Source organism: Sinocyclocheilus grahami, unplaced genomic scaffold (assembly GCF_001515645.1).
Source record: "Sinocyclocheilus grahami isolate Dianchi unplaced genomic scaffold, SAMN03320097.WGS_v1.1 scaffold695.1, whole genome shotgun sequence".
In the NCBI taxonomy this organism is placed as follows: Eukaryota; Metazoa; Chordata; class Actinopteri; order Cypriniformes; family Cyprinidae; genus Sinocyclocheilus; species Sinocyclocheilus grahami.
Genome location: NW_015505874.1, coordinates 735,653 through 760,010, shown reverse-complemented (window position 1 = coordinate 760,010; position 24,358 = coordinate 735,653). Strand labels below are relative to the sequence as shown.

Sequence of the window (24,358 nt, the reverse complement as noted above, 5' to 3'; positions counted from 1 at the left end):
TAAGTATTATTTCTTTATCCATTTAGTTTTGAAATATTTTTATATTAATGTTTAATAATTAAATTTTTTTTTTATTAAATATTTGTTCTTGGATGTTAAATTCATTAATCGAGCATTTGTGGATTAAACAGAGAAACAAAGGCACTGTAAACTGAATATTTTAGTTGATTAATAAATATTAATAAATTATAAAATATAAGTATTAATATTTCTTTATTCATTTAGTTTTGAAATATTTTTATATACATTTTTAATAATTAAAATAAATATATATTTTTATTAAATATTTGTTCTTGGACGTTAACATCAAGAATTCAGCGTATACACAGATAAGGTGATACAGAGAAAGGGGATGTAAATGTAATAATATTTTAATATGTTGATATATAATATATTAATTATAATTATTTTAGTAATAATTATTATAATGTTTTGTATCTATAAATTCTATAATTACCTAAATCTATAAATGATCAATAAATGTTTTTCGATCAAACATTTGGTATTGCACATTCAATTTTGGTTCTAAATTGATTATATTTAAATTAAATCCCACATTTAATGCTAGTAATGCCATATATACTGTAAATACATTGCTATATTATGACTGTAAGAAAGGGATATAAATAAGTTTCTTATATTACCAGAAAAATATTAATTTGAGTTACTTGTTACTATGTTTTTAATTAATTTAACTGAAGACATAATCAGCAGATTTATTGATCATAATTTTTTTTCTTCTTTTTTTTAAGTTGAAACTTGTTGCACCAGGCTTAATGACACTGGATGACTTTTATGGTGTTTTTTTTTTTTTAAAGCACTACATTAAAAAAAATGATATCATGCGTGACATAAGGGTGAGTAAATAATGACATTTGACAAATGTAGGTGAACGTTTCCTTAAAAACACACCTCTTCCTCTGACATCAGGTATTCCGGAGGAGGGTTGTATGACTCTTCGTGACCAGGAAGCTTCATCTTGGGTGCTGGGATGTGCATTTTGTGGCGTCCCAGGATGCTGTTGGGGTCCTCCTTTGCCCACAGGTCATAGTACTGCGGGGTGGTTTCCTTGGGTCTGTGTGGCTTGATCCAACCCATTTTTATGGCATGGACCAACTTCCCGACCTAACAGACAGAGATGGATGCAGTGACGGTACAGTAGAGAGAAAAACACACACAGTAACACATCATTGTCATGATTGAGAGCACATGTGAACGATCATTACTCAAAACTCGCTGCACACGTCGCATTGTATATAGTGACCGGAATCAGCCAGAATGCCTTCTTTTTTTACTGAAAAGTTTGCAGGTCTGATTTCTTTCAGCGTCCAATTTCAGATCCCCATCAAGTCGGCTTTTTAGACCTCTTTCCACTTTAAAAACTATGTGGGAATCATTATTTGTAACGCAGCACAGCTGGGAGCAGTTAGGAGACGAAACATGACTATTCTCATGCCGTTTCCTGATTCATAGTAAATATACGCTTTCACCATAAACATAAATTGTAAGGTGTGACAAGGACAACAAAACTTGCCTTCTCCTTCTCGATAAGCGAAGGAATGAAGCTTCGTTTATCCTGAGGCCTGTTGGTGACGGGGTGAATCATCACTTCATTGGAGAAGAAGTCGATCGCAGGCTAGAAACACAAGCAAAATGGAGAGACACAATAAAACATTAATGCAAAGGAAGAGTTTAATCAATGACATCATATCGTTATTACCTTAGACGCAATTAAAGGTGAGGTAAGGAATTTTTTACATTTTAAAGACCTTAGTAAATTAATAGCACTTTTGATAAATGAGCCTACACACACACACACACACAAACAGTTTATTGTAATTTATATATAATAATTGTATATAATTATTAAATCATAATTGTATACAGTTTGCGTTAATATTTTAGCCTTTATTTTGACATTCATATATATATATATATAAAATAGAAAATTGCTGTGCAGTCTTTTATTTATTTATGACTATGTGTGTGTGTGTGTGTGTGTGTGTATAAATAAATGTATATACTGTATATGTATGTATGCGCAGCAATTTTCTATTATATAGAACCTAAAAGTTTATTTGTGTTCTGTTTAATTTGGCATTGTGAAAATGAGAACATCTGGGCTAATCAACCAGACGCAATGAGTCCCAGTCAGAAGACAGGTGGCTTTTTCACGCTCACGCTCTTTAAAGCCTGTCTGAGGTCGACTAACTGATCACAGACAGACCAACTGTGGACTGACTCACTTCCTGTTTGCGCCAAAAGAGACAGCGATGCACAATTAGCGCTGATGCTTGTTAAGTCGAAGCCGCTAAACGGTGGCCATGACACCATCCAGACTCATTACCTCCTGCGTAGGTCAGCCTGGGCTGCTGTGTTTTTCTTAAGATGGCTAATTGCGCTCACGTTAATGTTTCGTTACTTCATCTGTCGGCGGTGAGCACAGGCTCGGGCTGGGCTTCGTGTGGCTTCATAAACGAGGAGTTTCATTTTTTCCTCATCGTGCGCTGGGGTTATTATCTAGAAGTCTGTTTTAAGAGGTTTTCACAGACCAGACTGCAGATGTTGAGGTGACAAATTCTGTTACTGTCGGATCTGTGCTCGAATCCAACACTAACAGAGTGGAAAACCAGATCGGAATACCTCGTATTCGTTGAAGTTGACGTCACCGAACTTGCCCTGCTGCAGACGGTGCACGAGGTCCACCTGCTCATCCGACAGACGGATATCAGCCCCCGTCATCTTGTCTTGGACGGTACGCCTAGTAATGACAGACAGAATGAGTGCTAAACAATTACAGAGGATGAATGAGTTTAAATGGACGTTCCAGATGCTCCTCACCAGTAATCGGGATTCTCCATCTTGTCGAGAAACTCATCCAGCTCATCTTTGTTTCTGATTGGTTTAAAGATCTTCTTGCCTTCCAGATCATATCCGATGTGGGGATAATCCTTGTACCACTCCATAGGGATGTTGCCGACGGTGTTACGGATGTCCTGTGAATGGACAGAGAACGTGATAAAGATCAACAGGGAATCTCATCAAGTTTAGATGTAGCAGATCAACACCACAGAATATTTTGCATTTCTCTAGTACCAGCAGAGTAAGACTGGTTATAGTATTAAAGCAAGCCAACATTTCCATTGATCTTGGTCATGCACATATGCATCTTTTTTTGTCAAGCTTCTTATACTTAAACGGTATTTAACATCAAGACAAAGTATTTGACAGGATCATACTGAAAATTAAAACTGAGAAAAAAAAAAGTTTTATGATTTTGGAGAGGAAAAAAAAACAGGAACATTGAAGTTGAAATAAAGAACAAATATTTATGATTAGTGACCTAGAAATAGTGCAGAATCATATGCAAGCATATTAAATAAAACATATTAAATATTACATCAAATATACTATTACAGAATATTATACATATATTATAAAACATTATATTAATATAATTACGTAATATAATAAAGATTAAAAGAAAATTGAAGTTGAAAAAACATTCAACATATAAATACACTGACCTAGAAATAGTGCAAAATTATATGTAAGCAAATATAATAAAATATGTTTGAAAATATTTGTAAAAATTGTTTAAAAAATATTATACATAGACAAAGAAATATTTATCAGTGACCTAGAATGTGCAGAATTGTAAACAAATATATAAATGATTATATTAGACATAATACATAGCTTATATATATTTACACACACATTTATAAACACACTATGTATGTCTAATATAATATTCAATATATTTTATATTATTAAAATATGCTATCATGTATATAAAATACTAAATTTCATATATGTATATATATGAAAATATAGTTAAAAATACATTTGTGATTAGTGACCTATGAATTGTATTGTGACCTTTAATAATAGTAAAAATATTATTTAAACTTCTATTTAAACAAATCCAAACTCAGAACAAGCTCAGAAAATCATTATACATAGCAGTGAAGTTTAATACAGATGAATGAGAAGTGAGTGAGAGAAGATCACAAAACAACACACATAAGAACCACTATTTTATTATATTGCGACCACGATATCAATATATCATTGTACCATCAGTTGATTCCCGGCCCTACTAGACTAGTTTTGCAAGTCACACTGCACAGTTCTGTTATTCCCTCGACCTTCTTTACTAGCGGTCACGGTCAGGTTACAGCTGTACTCAGTTCTGCAGGTGCAGAAAACCGTCCGCCTTTTATTTAAGCTCACTAACCTGCCCACTTTACAGTATGCCACAAGAACATTACACAGCTAGGACTGCTAATAAACCAAACAGAGCTTGGGTCTGAAAATAGAGATTTCTTTGTCTGGGAAAGATGCACACACACGCTCTCGCTCGCACAAACACACACTGGTAACGGCAGACAGCTGAAAGTTCTCAGAGGTTGCAAGCACCACTTTAAAGCGAGTCCTACACCTGTGAGTGATTTCTATAAAAACACCCCTACCATATCCAATTAGGTCCGAGTGGGCAGCGCTGTCACGCTTTCACACACAGCCGACAGCAGCTGCGGAAGCCACGCCCACATGCCACTCATCTTCAAAGGCTCGCGTCTGATTGGCTAATGCCATCGACCTCACAGACATATGATTGTAATGCAATCTAAATGTCTACGAGACATATTTACAGTAACCTTGATGTCTGGCCGACTGAAGTGCTTGTGTTGTCTGGTGCGACTGGCATCGTTGCCAACTTGAAGGAATCAGTGCCAAGTCAGCGAAAGCACGACGGAAGGAAAGTAAGACTTGCTAATCTGATACATCCTGTGTGGAGGCGTCACAGATTGTCACTGGATCTTCACAGTTTTCAGAAAAGAGAAATTAGGGACGCTTAAAGTGCTTCTAAGCATTGAGAAAACTAGTATTTTGGTCATTTAAACAGGGTGAAACCAACTACTACACAACCAGATGACTATTTAACTTTTCAACTAATATATTAAATATAATTTCATCAAATTTTATATTACATGATATAATATTATACACTACTTGCCAAAATGTTTTCTTTTTATATATTTTAATGTATAATTTTTAAATATTTTTTTCTTATGCTTATCAAGGCTGCATTTATTTGATTAAAAATACAATATATAATAAAAAAAAAAAAAAACAGTAAAACAGTAATATACAAACATACACACAAATATGTTATGATTAAATATATCAATATAGCAAGAAAATGGAAGGCAACTTTTTTTGAAAGACAGCTTTTGTTGCAACAAATGAAAATATAAAGGAATAAATCTTCATATTAGAATTTTCTGCAGAAAATAATGTATATTAATATAATAGAGAAGAAAAATCAACATTTATGATTAGTGATCTAGAAATAGTGCAGAATCTTAAGTTAGTAATAAAATATACAAAATCGTATATTAAAATATAATACAATATTTATGAATTATATTTAATATAAAAGAAACAATATAATATAATGTACAGTCATATAATATAATAGTATTATATTAATATAATATAAAACATATTCAGTCGGAAAGGTTGGGACTTGATTTTACTGCGATTAGATTTTTCTGCATCATATTAGGCTGGGATATAATTATTATTGATTTAATTATTTCTAATTTTAATTATAATTAAATTATTAATTTCCCTGCCTAGATTGTCTTAGTTCTGATGAAAATAATATTTAAACATGATGAAAAATATTTGCTCTAAACCTTGTTCACACTGACAGCTGTCTCGATCACATCACTGGTCATTTGCATTGAACTTCAAGAGCTCAGCTTTATGCAAATGAGCAACAGTTGCTGTCGCTCACGATGCCGGAAATAATGGGTGCTTTTTTGCTGCAAATCGTTGGGTTAGAGTTATGAATTGTGTACAATAAAATTGTTGTCTTTGAATACTACAGATTGCAAGATCAGAAGAAAGGGTGCTTGCAAGGTCAACAGGGTCAAGCTCAATCTCGGCTCTCTCAGTGGGACGGTCCAAGAGAACTGGACACAAAAAACATCACACGCACAGCTCACCTGCTTTCAATTGAGCTGCTGAACACTGCCTTTATTAAGTGTCAGTCAGTCCAGAACACTGAATGCAGTTAATCTTACCGCACGCTCTTATCAACTTCCTGTTCAGACTGCGGTGGGGACGGCGAGATGGGAGATTGACTGCTGATCGTGTGTGAGTTTTTGACAGAAGCTTCGAGGAAAGATGGTCAGAAACCTCGCTGCTGGCAGCCTGCACCTCTACGCCTGATATTTCCACACCACATCATTAAACTCCCAGAGACAAGTGGAAAAAATTCCCTTCTCGCAAACCACCTGAGAAATCAGACTGTCAATCCAGAAATATATGCGCAGAGCTTCTTCGTGACATTTATCAGCTTTGAAAAAAGCTCTGGCTGAGCCTGAATCTCAATTCACATACTTCACCTACGCATTGAAAGTACATACTTCACAGTTGATGGGAAGTACATACTTTAGAGTATGCAGTGCAATAGTAGGGCACTATTGTGATTTAATTCCACTTCATAAATATGTGTCTTTATATTACCAACCACATATACATAACTATTAGCTTCTGCATGCAATGTTACCATCTAATCATTAGCATCTAACCAAATTAATTACCTCAAACTCCATTTACACTTCACTTTTAGCATTCGTACACTAAAGAAAACTGCTTCAGCCTTGGATTTTGGCCCATTTACTGCACCTTTTATGTACCCAAGTAGGTGTATATATATATATATATATATATACACACACACACTTGCTGATTAAATGTAGTATATATAAGTGACTCCAATATACATAAATACATGGCCTACAAAAAAGAGGGTCTTAACAGGTTTCTTTTATTTATATATATAAAAAAAGGAAGTGCAGATTGTAATGACGTAATATTTTATGCTTTACAACGTCTCTGTTAGTATGCCTCACCCATGAAACGGATTCTTTACAGGACAACATCAAACAGAGCAGGCCCGCATCTCACAAAGGTGCCCCATGCTTTCACACTTTTCACAGGCCACAGAGTGAACATGACCCCCCCAGATTTTCATGAGGGATACTCGTAAAGGGGCCTGAGAGACCCTGGAGAGCTGGAGAATTAGGCCACACTGAGAGCCACGAACCTCACTGAGAACCAGAGCTCACTAAAAATGCGGAAATGCACCAATGTTTTGTGAAGTAACGATGCAAACCTGAACACTGTGAAGTTTACCTTAATGAGACCGCTCTGCTACTACAGCCTAGTGCTGGCAAACAGATCATGGGGTTGATTCCCAAGAAAAACATACTGATTGCTTTGGTACTTTTGCTGAAGACCAGTATTATTATAGTATCATTTTATATATATATATATATATGTGCTGTCACTCGGGAGCACTGAATGGAAGTTGTTTTTGGAGTGGGAACCGCATGCCTGGAAGTGAAGCATTCCCGCTCAGCTGCCTGAGCGAATCCTGGAAGCGCGGAGGAAAATATATATACGCATTCTCGAAAAGAGTTGAAAAGAAGAGTCTGCTTTTAATCGCAATACTGTCTCACACTATTTGCCCTAAAACATCTGCGACTCATCTTTCTTTGGGCCCAGTCTGGCTGGCAGAAAACTGCAAGTTATCACCTTTTTTTTTTGTCCTGTACCAGGTCATATTCACCAGCGATTGGGCACCAGTGAGCTTTTTAGGTGCAAGGTTCTGAGCCCTTGCACATACCAGTTTACTCTTTTGTTTGCAAGTACTCAACATGGATCAGTTTTAATGTTTAACATGCATACACTTTATAATGGCAAAATTAGTTTTTAGATACATTCAAAAATGATCAGGAGCTCATAAGATACACATGAGCCACTTGGCTCGTCTGATAAGATTAATAACAATGCTAACCATGACCTACAAACATCAGTGATGATAAAATAAATAATAAACAACTGAATGAACTGAATAAAAAGAATAATAGAATTAATAAATCAAGTAAATTAATCATTAAAAAATAATTAAGTAAATAATGTTAGTGACATCAATAATTTATCCTGAAAGTAATTGAATGAATAAAAGAATGAGAAAATAAATAAATAACTTGAATTAAGCAATAAATAAAAATGAAAAAAAAAAATCTTTAAAAAAACAAGACAATTAATAAAAGTAAATGAACGATTAAAAAATAAATAATAAAAGAATAAAAATAATAACAGAATAGGTGAATAAATAAAATGAATAAAATAAGTCAAATAAATACATAGATAAAATAATAAAAGTAAATCAATGAATAAAATAATTCGGTAAATTGGATAAATAATTAAAAGAATGCACAAATAAATACATAAAGAAAAAGTAAATACATAAATGGATAAAAGAATAAAGTAAATTAATCAAAAGTAAATACAAAATTACTAAAACTTGAAAAAAAAGAATAAATAAAGAAATTAATACAAATAATAAATTAATAAAGAATAATATAAATGAATATAACAGAATGAAATATATTAAAAAGTAGAAGTAAAATACAAATGATAAAAATAACTAAACAGAAGTATTAAATAAAAATTAAATAATTAATAAAAGAATAGGTCAAATAAATTACATCAATGGATAAAATAATAAAGTGAATGAATAAAAGAATAAGGAAATAAAAAACAAATAAAACTCATAAAAGAGTAACATAAATGAATGAATACATGAGTGAATAAACAAAATTAATTAAATGAATGAACTAATGAATAAAGTAAAAGAATAAATACAAAATAAATAAAACAATGCATTGAAGAATATAAATAAAAGAATAAGTGAACAAATAAACTGATTGAATAAAAAAAAATCTATCAATAAATAAGTAAACATCAGATTGTGTACAGCCAACCTTGCTCTGTTTGCACACCATGAGTGTCCTCCACAGCAGGTTTTGTAATAACGATTGCGCTGCGGTCAGACCCCGCTGGACGACCGTCTGTAGCAGCACACTTGGCCGCCCACGAGCAGACAGATCAAGACGAGTCCATCTGCTTTATTTTGCAAACCACTTCTTCGCTTTCATACAATTTATCTAAGCAGACGCTCAGACGGGCCGACACAGCGAGTGTCTAATCGTGATGTCGACATCCAAAGATGTTCCTGTCGACAGATACCAAACAAACAGCACATTTTCAGCACAGCGATGACTTTGAAATAACTGATAGAGTGGCGGCCAAGTTTTCCCATGACAGTTAGTGAAAGCAAACAGCCACCTTAAAAGGGGTGGTTATTAAAAGCAGTGATATTAGACCCAAGCTCTGATAATGCCTTAAACAGCTGAAGGAAGGGTTACGGATGTGGCGTATCGACTGCAGGGCTTGCGGTCAGAGTCCCTGGTCCCTGTACAAGCAGAGAGGGTCTATTAGGAAAGTGTGTTTGATATTTCAGACGTTTATGGATGTGTGTCTGGTTGACCAGGCCGATCTCGGCATATGGGAGCAGGGGTAGGCGATACAGCACCTGTACGTCTGTCAGATGGATGGCAGTGAAAGTCCTGAGGGACGACGAGCCCCTTGTTTTTACTAAGAGCTAACTGACCACCAACGCTGACAGACACAATCCCAAAAAACAGAGTTTGGAAAAAACAGGAACAGATGACAGTAGGCTTTTGTGTGGGTCTGGGAAGTTACCGGATATAGATGGATAAAGCAAAGTATAAAAAAAAACAAACAAACAAAATGACTTGTACTACAGCATTTTAGTGCCATGTTAAAAAAAATGACATTAAAAGCTCAATAATCTCTGAAAGTAAAAATATTTGAGGAGGGGAATCACAATATTACAAGAAAAGGCATGATTATCTGGATCAGTACTGTATTACTCTGTATTATCAGTGTTATTATTCGTATACGTAAAGTATACGGTGATTTAGGAAGCTTAATTTAGGCCATGTCCACACATGCACAGGTATTTTTCTAAACGTTTTTCCTTCTTCCGTTTTTAAAAAAATCTCCGTCCACACGAAAACGCAAACGCATGCTATGAAGCACTGTCAAGAGCATGCCAAACCAACAGGTGGCGATATAATCTCAACCGTAAAGCCATGTTGGCCAATCAGAAGCCTGAAAAAGTTTCCAGTAGGCGGAGATAACAGTGCAGGCGCCGACGTCACAAGCCAAAAACTCCGGTTTCGCTGTCTACACGATAACACTGCAACTGGAGTTTTTGAAAATCTTCACCCTGGCAGGCGTTTTCAAAAATGTTCGGTTTCAGTGACCTGGTGCTGCATTTGCATGTGGACGAACAACAAAGCAATCCATTGAATAAAGTGCTATATAAATAAACGTGATGTGATGTAACGAGTGTGAATTGCAGAGCTGGTGCAAACTTATCCTCATTGCTATGATCAGATGCTTTCTTAACTGCTGTTTTCTCACTGCTGACATTTCTGTTGTGTGTTTATTTTGTTATTAAAAGGAAAGTGTGTGGTACACATTTACATATTCGCCTAAATGGGTGGCACTGGGATGTTCCTTAACACTGGGATGTTCCCTTTTGGTAAGCATGTGGGAGACTCAGATTTGAATCGTGGTCAAACAATACAAAATGTTGCAAAAGGCATTTTATGGTTGCTGTGTACAGATCTGACTCATTTGCGAATCAGCAGGGCCTGAACATTTCTGCTGTTTGCTTTAAGAAGCGATGACTCAGCCTCTCAAAACTAGTGCATTTAAAATATCAATTAATCTGTAAAGTTCTCTGGGGTAATTTATGAAATCTAGCTTGAAATCGAAAAATTTGGCCATTTCAAATTCAATAATGTGTTAAGGTGCATTAAGTAACTTGATTTATGAATTCATGCTGGCACGGAATACTTTCCAGCAGCAGTGCTGATTTGACGAAGGGCGTTTAACGCGAGGAGACGCTGGTCCTCGATGGGCACCAGGCAGGAGAACTGCTTAAGACAGGATTTATGGAAGCGGTTCCACGGCTTACCCACTCGGCACGGGCCACTGAGCGACAAGCCATTTGCAGACGGAGCAGCCTGCGTCTCCTCCCCACAAATGCAGGTTTGCATTTCCCTCTAATGGGATCATTTATAATCCCAGTAAACTCAAACTCCGCAGTGGAACGCTGCCACATCCACACTTTCCATGAGGTCCATCCAAACAGAGCCATGCGTCTGGAGCAGGAATGCGCACCGCATCCCCGTGCGCGCGAATGTGGGTGAGTGGCAGCTGCGTGCAGGCCATTAGGATGCCGCTAACATCTACCGCTAACAGCTCGCTGGAAAAATCGAAATTGGAAAATGATCATGGAATAATACCCAAACCCAAGCATCCCGCGTAAGGAATATGAGAAACTGAGCGGGACGCAAAGAGCTCTCCAAAACGCAGCACTTTTCACATTTGCTGCTCACTTCATTTTGAGTTGTAAAAAAACATATTAAATCATCAATAAAAGCAAACACTTGAGAAAATAATGACAGAAAAAGATGTGGAACAAGTGATGAAGTACACACAGTCATTCATAATAAAAATTGAACAAAAAAAAAATATTATTGCACTGTATTGGGTTAAAGTCATAATTCATAACAGCTTTTTAGTTTATCATGACATTATATACAACATAAATGCACTATATATTTGATTGTTTTAGCAAACTGGTTCCATTCTACAACATAATGCCCACTTTCAACCATCCAATCAATTCCTAATGCATAAAATCAAGTCCTGCCCTGTATTGTGTCATACAAAATATCCTTTTTCATTCAAGAAAGGGTTAAATCCAGAATTAAAATGAGCTACAAAGCCAATTCTCATTGATTTTATTCTTGTCACCCAGTTTCAATCCAGAAATGTATCTTTTAAAAGACTGTAAAGGTCACGGTACAATCCCTAATGAATCGACACAACAGAAGAAACGTTTCTTCTAGTTCCTAGTCCTACAGTTACCTCATAACCCAAACCTCCCAAAATAAACTGACAAAAAAAATTAAGATTTGACCAACAAAACAAAATTGTTCAACAGCAGGCAAAAAAAGTAGCTTAGTCCAGAACAAATGTTAAAATAAGAGCTTTGCGAGTCGGTGGACGTGTGAAAAATGCACGTGTCGAATGGACTGCTCTCAATTAGGTCTTCCGGCCTTCATATTACAATGGAAGAAACCAACTCAGAGTCTCTGTAGTTTCGGCCTGTTTATATGCTTTACCCACTGTAAATGTACCCGAGAGAAAACACGTCATAAAAAAGAACAGGAGGGATTTAACAATGGAAAAGTCACAATAAGAGCAATGAGAACAAAGGCCTCGGCCAGTCTAATTGCTTTTATTAGTTCCCTTCATATGACTCCGCCTTCTCTTTTGAATAAATTAACTGAAGTCATCGCCGCGGTGATCTCAGCAGGTCCCGCATGCATTTGTGTGTGAGCTGGATCACGTCTGGCTTAGATTAAGCCGTCTGTGCTCGTCTGAAAACGATGTAGGGGCTCTTTTGGACCCATCCAGACAAATCCACCCACAAGCTTACAGATCCTAGCAGTCGATCACAGTACGGTGCACCTCGGGTGTTTAACCAAACATCGAAAACCCTGCTGCCTGAGAGGATCGGAGCCCAGAAAGCGTTTTTCTGCTGGATTAGATGTCGCACAGCACCAGAGGAGGTCAGTGGGAGCTAATGGCAGTCAGATGGGATGCCTTTTCTCCGCTTTAAGCAGGCCGACGGCGAGATAACAAGCGTTGTCATTCGTTACCCCAGAGGTCGATCTTTATGAGGTAGCGAGGCATTCCATCTCTGCTGTGGTCTCGCTCGACCCTAATGAATGTCGTCACGTTATGACCCAGTTCCTGTAATGACTTGTCCCCGGGATATACGGACTGCTGCAGTGAGCTTTTGCTTTAATGACTGAAAGGTCACAGCTGGGGTCTGGAAAGAAATATTGCTGTGTCAATGCTGTCGTGACTGTGACACTAAGGCCCCATCCACACGGAGACGCGTTTAGCTGTATACGCATACATTTTGTATCTTATAGGCATTTCGTCCACACGGATCCAGCGTTTTGGGAGAGTGAAACCGGTTTCGAGAGGGGATAAATCTGAAAACGCCGCCCTTGTGTTTTCGTGTGGACAGCGAATCCATATATTTTCTGAAACGATGACGTCATCAGCCCACGTCTCGCCCCTAGTCAGACAACGCTACGTCACGTAACAGCAACAAAAACATGAACAAACACTGAACGATTGTCTTTTTATTAACTAACATTAACACAGATTAATAAATGTATGGTTGCATGTTCGTTTGTATACCGCGCGCAAGGTATATGCGCATTGTCCAAGTCTTCTTCTCCGTTTTTAGTGTATCTCTGTGGCAGAATTACAGCGCCACATGCTGGTCTGGCATGTATACTACATCGTTTTGTGTCGGTTTTGTGGTTTTGTGTGGACACAGATATTTGAGATGAGGGGGAAAAAAAGATTGGATAGGGAAAGCCCTGGCTTCGTGTGGACGTAGCCTAAAAGACATAAATGCTTCATTGAATGAGCATCTTTCTCTATTGCCAACAACGACAAATGCACTTCCTTTTCTACTAAGTATAGGCCTAAACACCTTGCCAACAGGTGCAGAGCACAAAAGCGCCTTTTAAAAAACAAATCCCTAAATCTACTAATATGACAAAAGAACATCTCATTATTTTGGTACACAATTTCACGAACATTTAACTTAAGAAAAACAGTTAAAGAAGAGTTCCCTTCAAGGGCAAGGTATTGCAAAACAACCTCAGGATATAATACAAGTCATGATTCAATATTTCGCAATGCATTGGAAAAAAAAACTGAAACAAGATAGTTTTATTCTCTCTCATGTGGTTTGCCTTGCTTTTTCTTAAATAATCTGAAAAGTTCAATATTAATGCACAACCGTTCAAAAGTTTAGGGTCAGTATGCTTTTTTCTTCTTCAAATAAATTCATATTTTTATTTAGCAAGGATGAATTCAATTGACCAAAAGTGACAAAGACATTTAGAATGTTACAAAACCTTCTATTAATCAAAGTATCTTGAAAAATGTAAAATATCTCTAAGTTTAAAATAATAATAATAATAATACCACTGGGATTTGAGTGAATATTTTCTTTAGACGGCTGATTTTAAATTATACTCACTGATTCAACTCACCATTCATATGCATTCAGAAGAGCCATCATCACTACATTTCCATATAGTTGTATTGTGTTATGATTCCAATATTTCACTCACCTCATAGTTTGACTCCTAAACCAATTTCTTAGGCAAGTGATTTACAAATACCATGCAAATCAGTTCAAACTAATTGAACTGATTCAAAAGAATGATTCATCTAATGATGGCATCAGAAGCAAGCACATAATATCTGAGAATTCAAAACAGTGAAGCTTTCACCTCTTCATGAAGACACAATCTTTGCAGACGTGCAACTGATACTTTTTAGTCTGGGGAGTGAATATGTCTGACTAGTGACTGGTAAAGCCATTCAACTTCAAAATTGGTTTCAAGAAGGAAAAAAGACATCTTTAAGGTTTTATTTCAGTTGCCCTAAAAACAGAAAAAAAGGGAGGAAAAGTCCTTTCGGAACAGGATAATAGTACTTGTTTCGACATGCGGAAAACATTATTTCAATACAATGGTGTTAAAAACTCAACTAGTGATTTACTGCTGCTAGTTAAACCAGGTCAAAATCCCTTTTACAAGAATAAAATAAAAAAAATGCTCTCCCACTCAGAGAAATATAAATCTCTTCACTCACAGCAGCCATTAACAAAACCATTTTCATTAATGAAAACATAAAACACAAAGGCTTTGTGTCTCTACAGACCCGGGAACGTTTTCCATCTTTAATTTAAAAAGAAAGCAAGTGTTAAGTGTTACGTTCCTGTTCTTCAAGATGATGGGTTTCAAATGACCATTCGGGGAATGAATTAATGAATAAATTCCCCTTAAAAAGGAAAAGACTGTATAGTCTAGCTTGGAAAAGTACATATTACTACAATTAACAACAAACAACAAATTAAAATATCCCAAAAAATGAGACCAAAAAGTATGGAAGCGAGTGTTTGAGAGGATCCGCCTCTCCTGTGGTTTTGACCTCAAGCAAACGCCAGAAATCAGATATCCTGTCTGGTCTTTAACTCGCATCGCTTATTAATGAGGCTGCGGTTCAAAGAGACTAAACATGAGATGGCATTAATATGGATTTACCACGTCCTCAAAATTTATTTTTCATCATCTCCATCTCAAGCCGTCATTCGCAAAGAAATGGTACGAAAACCACATCGTTACGCTGCCGGACTAGTCTTGAGCTAATGTCAAAAAAATGAAATCTAGAGAAAATGAAGGGGGAAAAATGACAAGCCACCATTCATATCTTCATATCTTCATATTTTCCAGAGGGTAAATAGGCGTTGTTTTAATGACAATGTCAAATTTAATGTCAAATTATAATGACATCAAGGAGTACACTTTATAATCCATCAAATGTTTGCGTCGTATGGAAACGTATTTTGTTTTTTACCTTCTGCCACTTTCTTCACCTATACAACAGAAAGAAAACATTAGGATGAGAAAAGCTTTGAACTTAGAGATCGAGCATGCTGTTCTTGTGTAAATTTCCCTCAACAAAACCTTTAAGGACGGTAAAGTTAAGTTGATATGTTTTGGGAACAATATTTTTAATGACTTACAGCTATAAAGTTACAAAAGCATGACAGAACATATAATAAGTTCAGACAACCTTTTCAAACTTTCATAGTTAAGCTAAGCAAGACCATATAACTTTCCTCAAAGTTATTCTAAAAAAGATCCAATATATCCTTTTCGCAAAAACAAAACATGACCAAAATCTGTTTCTCGGGGGGATTATCTTCATTTCATCATAAACTGATTGGTGGTAATGACTAAGAGAGGAACAGGTGCTATGATCTGAGATATGTTGCTATTTCCCTCCCATGACTAAACCAGTCCAGCCAGACAAAACGGCAATGCACTAAAGTTTAAGACAATCTTCACGGACAACATAGTTCATCAAGCTACTGACTCAGTGCGGAAGAAAAACCACAGGAGTGCAGACTTACTGCAAAGGACCGGTCCAGAGAAGGTTCGACTCTGACACATGGGTCTCTGTAAAACCACCACTGAGGTAAGGTGATGGCTACAGAGTTCAGGGGGAGGAGGGCAGAATGGGTGAAAGAATGACCCAAATTTGATAGATCTCCAGTTTAAACGGCTGGAGTGTGAGAGTCCTTCTAGGATGAAGTATAACAGTAAATTAATTGTGGAAGAAAGGCAGCAGGAAAATAAAGATAGAAGGGCAAATGGTGTCAAAGGAAAGATTGCAAGCAAACAAGGTGACAAGAATGAAAGCAAGAAAGTAGGAATGATTTTTAAAAAGTAAGGGAAGGATGGGAGAAAGGAATGAAGGAAAAAGGAGGGGGGAAAGAAAGAAAGGAGGACGGAAAAGAATATGAACGAGAGCAAAAAAAGTAAGAATGATTTAAAATTAGTAAAAGAAGGAAGGAGGGAAGGAGAAAAGGAAGAAAAGGTAATAACGATTTAAAATCAGAAAGGAAGGAAGAAAGGAATGAAGGAGAAAGAAAAAGGAGAAAAAAAGCAAGTAATAATGATTTAAAATCAGAGAGGAAGGGAGGGAAGGAAGGATGGAAAAAGAAAAGGCAGTATGAAAGTAACGCTGGATCTAACAGAAGGATGGCAGGAAGGACGGACAGAAGGAAGGAAGGAAAAATGAAAAAATGAACAAGAAACAAAAACAAAAGAATGATTTAAAACCAATAAAGGAAGAAAGAAAAACAGCCAAAAAGCAAAGAAAGATTAAGTAAAATCAATAACATTTTATTAATTTTACTTCATCAAGAAAAACAGAAAATACATTCTTCAAGCAAGAAAGTGAGCAAATAGAGGGAAAATATGACAGACAGAAGTTGTCAGATATGAAGCAAGCAAATGAGTATGAAAGCAAGAAAGAACGATTTCAAACCACTAAAGCAAGCAAGAAGAAGAAGAAAAAAGAAAGGCCATTATTAACTGGGAGTTAAAAAAGCTGAAGCTGTATAGAACCACTTTGCTCCCTGCCTGAGCCGCCAGCTGGGGTATTTGCATAAGCAGTAAAAGAGAGGGATGGACGGAGGGAGAGAGAGCGAGGGAGTGAGAGAGGGAGGAATCATACCAGACACTCCCACAACCTATAAAGCACAACCATACTGAAACACTCAGTGAAACCACACGTGGGTCTCTGCGCAAGGGGGAGAGCCAGCGCTGCACAGAGACAGAGAGCCGGAGGAGTGTGCATGTGTGTTTGAGTAAGCAAGACGTGGATTTCAGCTCATATGGGATGTGAGTGAGGACATACAACAAATTCAACCCTTCAGGATAAATTCTCCAAGTCTTGACTGCAAGGAAAAACTCATTCAAAGGGTTCGTAGTGGCAGGGCAATGTAATACCAGAGTACAACTGTACTACAGGACTATCCAGAGAGCAAACAAGTGCAGGACTGGTTCCGAAGCTAAGAGATCCATGCATTACGAACTCTAGAGTCTTGCAAGCAACATTTGAGATCCGTGTGGAGAGGTTCGGAGGTTTCAGTGATGTCTTTCGCGATGGTGCGACCGGCTCCCAGCCGATACCTGTACTCAGAGATCTCGATGATGTCAGAGGACGACGAAAATGGCAGCGAGAGCTCAGGCTCGGATGAACGCTCGTTTCGCTTGGACGCCTCAGGGTACGAACTTAAAGTTGGAAGAAAGCGGAAACCTGGTGTAGGTGGTGGACGGCTGATAGGTACGTCACCCAACTCCACCGGCACAATGGCTCCAGTGGTAGAGGGTCGTCCACGCAATACAGCCAACGCACGGGAGCGGGATCGCACCAACAGCGTCAACACGGCCTTCACCGCGTTAAGGACTCTCATCCCCACAGAGCCTGCCGACCGGAAGCTGTCCAAGATCGAGACCTTGCGGTTGGCGTCCAGTTACATCTCCCACCTGGGAAACGTGCTCCTGGTGGGCGAAGCTAGCGGGGACGGACAGCCTTGCCACAGCGGAGGGCCTTCGACCTCAAACTACTACCACCACCATGGCTCGCCAAACCGGGACTCGGAGAACTCGCAGCCCAAACAGATCTGTACGTTTTGCCTCAGCAACCAGAGGAAAATGGTGAGTGAGACTCATGCAGGTGTTCTCCGTTAAGATTGTGCAATGATGTGGACGTGTTCAAGTCCACAAACAAGCTGAAGAAACACAGACGAAGGTGTGAAATACGGCTGAGCCTCGGGGAGGGATAAAAACAGGTCTGATTCATTCTCTGCTAGTAAGGTCACTGAGGGCAATGACTTGAGGCAAAGTTAGTCAGGATACAGTTGGGATGCATTAAACACTATCAAAGTAAACTTGTAGAGCACCTTTGTTTATTTGTAGAGTACCTTTCAAACAAGTAGTTTAAGGGTTTGTTCCTTTCTACAAAGCATTTCTGTAATTCTAGCCGCAACAAAGCAGTTGATATACACAAACCGTATTCCTAAATTCTAGAACTGGCACTGCCAAAACTTATAAGACAACTAAGCTGATAAGGCATAATTTTGTACATGCTTTCTGAGGCATAATCAACTAGTGATTTCAGACAGTCTTTTATACATCGGCCAACTACAGCTTTCAGTGAATCTGCGTCGTAATTCTCAGCCTCCCCGAGATAACGTTTGTCACTGAAAACAGTCCTCGGCTCTCTGAAGCTGAGTTATGACTTCATCCACATGTCCTTTTCCATCAAGAGCGATATCTCTGTTACAAAGTGTGCTGCTACCATGACCTCATAGACAGATGCAGTGAAAGATTGGATTAAATGTAGCCCAACGGAAAATATCCAATCAACAAAGAGATTGTCAGGTAATATACAAACACATCATCCATCTCTTCCCCCGGCGAGCGTGACTGTGCTGACCTTGGCCTGTGGAGCCAACACCGCAGCACATTAAAAATAAAACCATAAATCACGCTTTGGCTGTGAGGAATACAATGACACCAAACCAAAAACAGAGGAAAACTGTAATTTAAACTTGCGTGGCGAAGAACTGTCAGAGGTTGAAATATAACACACGCTCAAGACAATTACACTCTGCCATGACACAAGAGCATTTTTGGTCAGGGTATCTCACCACCGCAATGTGTGTTTAATCCTCAAAAACCTGAAGTGCTTCCAGAAGCCATTGAGCTACATTTTTGATCTTTTAAAGTAAAGTCTGTAGCGAAGGAAATAAACAATAAAAGATAGCAACTGATTTCACCATGGATACTCGGCACCACACGGGTGAATTACAACAAACTTAGTTTGGGCCATTTATGACTAATGAGCAAATGGGAGGCATAAACATGCAAATGGTCCGTGATCTATATATCAGGCCATGAGAATCTAGGGAACATCTGCTGCTGGGTATTTTCCTCCAAGTAGCCATGCACCAACCTCAGCGTTTCACTCTCACATCCTGTGTTGTTCTTAGTCGCTTTGTCGTTGCCCAATTAATATCCTTGTCAAGCATGACATGCAACCTGCTCAGACCTTCGTAAATCTTTCAGAGGAAAATTTGGCTTTAAAAAAATGTCAACAAGTCTGTGTGTCCAATTCATGTACTCAGACAGCTAAATTGGCTAAATATTAGTAATAAATTTGACATCGGCCACTATTGTTTCGTAGATATCAGTCAAGCACAAATTAGCAACTGATTGAGCATCTTTAAGTATTCAAATCTAATTCCTAGATGTTCAATATTGTACAAACCACACTGTATATAAAAGACTGAAACAAATGTACAAAATAAATAAGAGCTCCTTATAACGCAAATTAATAACTGGCAACTTAAAGGTTTTATTTGCTAAACCGTTTGTGGTTAAACTGTTGTCGAAAATCACATAGAAACCACCCGGAAACCACAGAGTTAGGAACAACAACAGGCCAAAGGCCAACACTCCCATTTCAGGCCGTAACCTTAATCCATACTAAACGAAATGATAGATCTTTATAATTCCAATCGAGAAATACGCCCATGTCTTCGGGATTCCAGTGGCAGGCAGATATTTGAAACAGACCGGGCCTTGCCTTTGTAGTGCGCTTTCAGAAGTGGGTCTGTGCGCTCCAAAACCACACTCGTCTCTTTTACCCCTACTTAGTGCTCATTACGCCGTGAAAATATCACTCAGCCAAGACGTGCAGCTTTATTGTTTCTAAAGAAAGAGAAAGACGAAATAAAGAACACACAAACCAAGTGGAAATACATGGAGGTATAACTGAATTCAAATGTTCGGGTTTTCGCCAAAGTTAAGCGTCTGTAAGCTGACACAAAACAGACACGTGCGCTCCAAAACCACACTCGTCTCTTTTACCCCTACTTAGTGCTCATTACGCCGTGAAAATATCACTCAGCCAAGACGTGCAGCTTTATTGTTTCTAAAGAAAGAGAAAGACGAAATAAAGAACACACAAACCAAGTGGAAATACATGGAGGTATAACTGAATTCAAATGTTCAGGTTTTCGCCAAAGTTAAGCGTCTGTAAGCTGACACAAAACAGACAGCTGCTTCGAGATTCTCCAGTGAACGAGCGAAATGGACGTTTAAATCAAACGCAGACAGTCGTGCGGCACAAAACTGCTACTTTTGCCTGCTAAGACATTCAAGACTCAAACAGATTTGTGTCTATATAAAAATGATCGATTTTACCCTAAACATTTTCCAGCTTTTGATGCATCTGGCGGGTTTATCTGCATTTATTTTCATCTTGGACTGCTTCTTGATATTTGCACACGCACACACTCACTCGTAACTTCTATTTTCTACATCACTATATCCACATGGCTGTACCACAAATATGACAGAGCAAGAAATTCCCCCTATTTTTGTGTTTTGACACCATCTTGCTCTGTCCATTTGGCTAAACCACTCTAGTCATTAGTGGCGGACGTTTGGTTTCTTGCAGGTGAGGACATAGGTTTGGATAAATTGCATAACCAGACTGGATCACTCAGGAAAAGTCTTTTTTGAGGCAGATGGGATGTCTTCCTCACAGTTATGGCATCTGCTCAGATGGTAACAGAATAAAAAGTAACGTAGGTCATATTTTCTGCATAATTATCGAAACTTCTCTCATTACGAGCATATGGAAGAGTTTAGAGACTTTCACTCTAACGGGAGCCCGAACATTTGACACAATATGAAATTATTTGAAGTGTTAGCAGCGCATGTTAAAGAGCCAACATTTTTTTCTCCGTAAACTGCCATTTCATTCGAATGTGTCCTGAAAGATTTGGCCAAAAGCGGGATCTTATAAAACCGCCAAATGTGAATACTACAATACCTTCTGGAAAGTGAAGCCACATGAATTAAAGTTGGGCTGGAATTGGGTCATCCTTTACCACAGGTGGGGCGGTACGCTTCATAACCATAAATGAAGGAAAACTAGCGTTTACGCTTGTAGGCAGCAGTGAAAAGGTCTGTGCAAATACTCCCAAACACTATAAAAACAATCAAAAGAGTGTATATGGCACATTCAAAGGGTGCAAAACTCATATATTGGGATTAGCTCAAACACAAGACTGGTTTTAATAATCTACCCATCCTGTCACCACCGAGAGGCTAAAGTTACACGTCTAAACACATGCATGCACACACACCGTCTCGTTGTGATCTTTAGAAAGCTGTCAATGTTAAACGTCAACCTAAGGTGAAGCCAAATATTTGTGTTAAGAGAACCGTAGCTGCTTGAAAGGGGGAAAGAAGGAGGTGAACATCAATTTATTGATATAAAGATATTTGAGAATTTGCTGTGATTTGTTTCCTGCCTCAAAGTACTTGGAAATAATGTGTTTATAAAGGACTTCAGACCAAGGGGAGCGTACGATCAATCTGGGCATTTGGACGTAAGCTCCAGCAATAATAATTTCTTTACGGTGTGTTAGACAGGATATGAAAAGCAAATGTAGGCAAAATCCTATTAGTTTGGCCATAAGTGATCCCTGGAGGCAGAGCGCTGGTGACTTTAAAGTGGCACTGAACTTAAAGGAGGGGCTGGGGAAAAAAATAGGAGTGAGAAAAAAAAGGAACGAAAGAAAGAAAGAAAGGAGAACGTTGAGGGTCAGGGTTATTTTCAAATGGGATTCTGTCTGACTTCATCAGTTAAGGTTGAGTGTTTTGACTAGGAACTCCGCCTACATCAGATGGGGGCCGCAGGAACGATGGCATTTGATCTGCTCCTGTTCTAAGCAAAGCAAACTGGGAAATGTGAGCCAGGTGTGTGTGTGTGCGCTACCGCAAATGAAAAGGTGATAGGACAAAAACAGCAGACACACAGTAATGCCAAACGGCAACATGAACCATCAAAAGTCAACAACTCCTTAAAAACTGAAAATCAATAAACTTGTAAAATTCTGGATAAAAGCATCACCTAAACAAATAAACTTCAATGTAAAAATGTAAATGCATTTTTAATACATTTATTTGAAAATAAATGGATATTAAATAATCATTTAAAAACATAAATAAATATAATTTAATTAATGTAAATAAATAAATACAAATATTAAAATTAACAAAAAAATTGAATTAAAAATAAGAACAAAAAATAGTTGGATCTGACATTGTTCATAACTAATCAATTATTTTCTTTCATTTCAGACCAAAGACAGAGAGAGAAAATCGGCTCTGAGGAGTTAAGCCACGACGTGAATGGATTTACAAAATATCATCATCACCAATGTACAAAAGCTGATGACTGCAAAACGCAATGTTGTGGTGTATATATATATGCAAATATCAATTCATATTTAATTATTTGTAAATCGCCGTTGGACTGGAGCATTTTATTGGAGAAAAAAAAACAAAAACACGTATGACTGGAAAAAGACCAGACTGCAGCGACTTGATTACTCAAGAGCTGAACATCCCACCACAGACTACACCAAGCTAAACCAAATGTTTATCTTTGACCACAGGGAGTTTAGGTAATGCTATTCTCGCCAAAGACTATCTCAATAAGAGGACTGCATTTACAAGGCTGCAAATGATCACATCACTTCCCCAGGAGACACAACATACGGAGCCCAGCTTTGCAAATCAAAACAATGATGGAACATCTTCCTATATTCAAAATCAAAGAGGACCTTGGGAGGGTGCTCATTGAAGACATGAATAGATGCAAACTGACATGTGGCACGTTATTTCTTACAAAAACACGAAAGACACTTAGCCTGACTATGAAAATGCAACAAATTCAATAAATGCAGTATACTGTATGTATGAAACGGCAAATTGCTTATATTCTTCATTGTTTTAAATTAAAAAATACTGAACAAACAGAGTGAAAACCACCAGCGTTTATTTCTAGTATGACTCAATATCAGGTCACAAAGACATTTGGATATCTTTGTTATCCAACCATCCTGTAATTTGGCCAAAACCTCAAAACAGCTACAAAAACAGTCCCTCCAGATAAAGATCAACTCATTCATTTGATCATCTCTGTAGATCATCTCTCATCACGAGTCCTTGAAGACTAAATATTTAATTTCACATTCTCTTTCTGTGTTTAATTAGGTTAAGAAATGCAAACACATCTAGAGACACTTACATAGTCTTATATTTCACAAACTCAGACATGATACTTCAGGTTTATTCAATGTTATCAACTAAAACTGGCAAGAACAGTTGTTTATGATCTACTGCAGTGATTCTCAATTTCTGACTCTAGATGCACTGGGTAAGTATTTCTACCATATAAAAGATTTTAGAGCTTATGAAAATATATATATATATATATATATATATAAATAAATATGATTAAAAAATGCCCATGGAATTATAAGATTTTACCAAGACCGTAAGAATCCTGGTTGAGGGTGTGAATTGACATAAGAGATATTTTGAATTTTTTCATTGTTTTGCCTTATTTTGAATCTATCTATCTACATACACACACACTAGGGCTGGGTTTTGACAAATTTCACGATTCGATTCGATTCTCATTCACAAGCTTGCGATTCGATTCAATTACCAATTCGATTCGATTCAATATCGATTATTTTGGATACGTATCAGGTACAGTACATGCCACATTTTCTCAAGGAAAAACAAAATCTCTCAACTAATGCTGAAAAATATACATGAGAGTCAGTTGGTACATTACTCTAATACTGAAGGTTAAAATTTACTGATTTGTAGTACAACTGCTAAAATTACACTTAATGAAGTTTTTAAAAATAACAGTTACAATTACATAATATTTCTACTTCAATTCATTAAAAAAATTAAAAATAAACATTTAAATGGTGGTTGTCATAAAAACTTGATGGATTTATTCAAACAAATTAACCATTGAAGAACAGTAAAGGTTA

At 37.4% G+C, this 24,358-nt stretch overlaps 2 protein-coding genes across 2 annotated transcripts in view; one reads left to right on the top strand and one right to left on the bottom strand.

The window, feature by feature from the left end:
• Window positions 1-24,358, bottom strand: part of LOC107559671 (ribosome biogenesis protein bop1-like) — an 84,453-nt gene that overhangs the window by 21,873 nt on the left and 38,222 nt on the right. Inside the window, exons 3-6 of the mRNA XM_016243571.1 lie at window positions 2,842-2,996; window positions 2,644-2,761; window positions 1,535-1,636; window positions 913-1,125 (exon numbers count right to left, since the gene is read on the bottom strand). Coding sequence (XP_016099057.1) covers window positions 913-1,125; window positions 1,535-1,636; window positions 2,644-2,761; window positions 2,842-2,996 — 588 coding nt within the window. The remainder of the gene's footprint in view (window positions 1-912; window positions 1,126-1,534; window positions 1,637-2,643; window positions 2,762-2,841; window positions 2,997-24,358) is intronic.
• Window positions 17,225-23,269, top strand: LOC107559710 (basic helix-loop-helix transcription factor scleraxis-like). Its single transcript, XM_016243618.1, has 2 exons — window positions 17,225-18,140; window positions 22,644-23,269. The coding sequence occupies exons 1-2, from the start codon at window positions 17,574-17,576 to the stop codon at window positions 22,680-22,682; spliced, it is 606 nt and encodes a 201-aa protein (XP_016099104.1). The 5' UTR covers window positions 17,225-17,573; the 3' UTR covers window positions 22,683-23,269.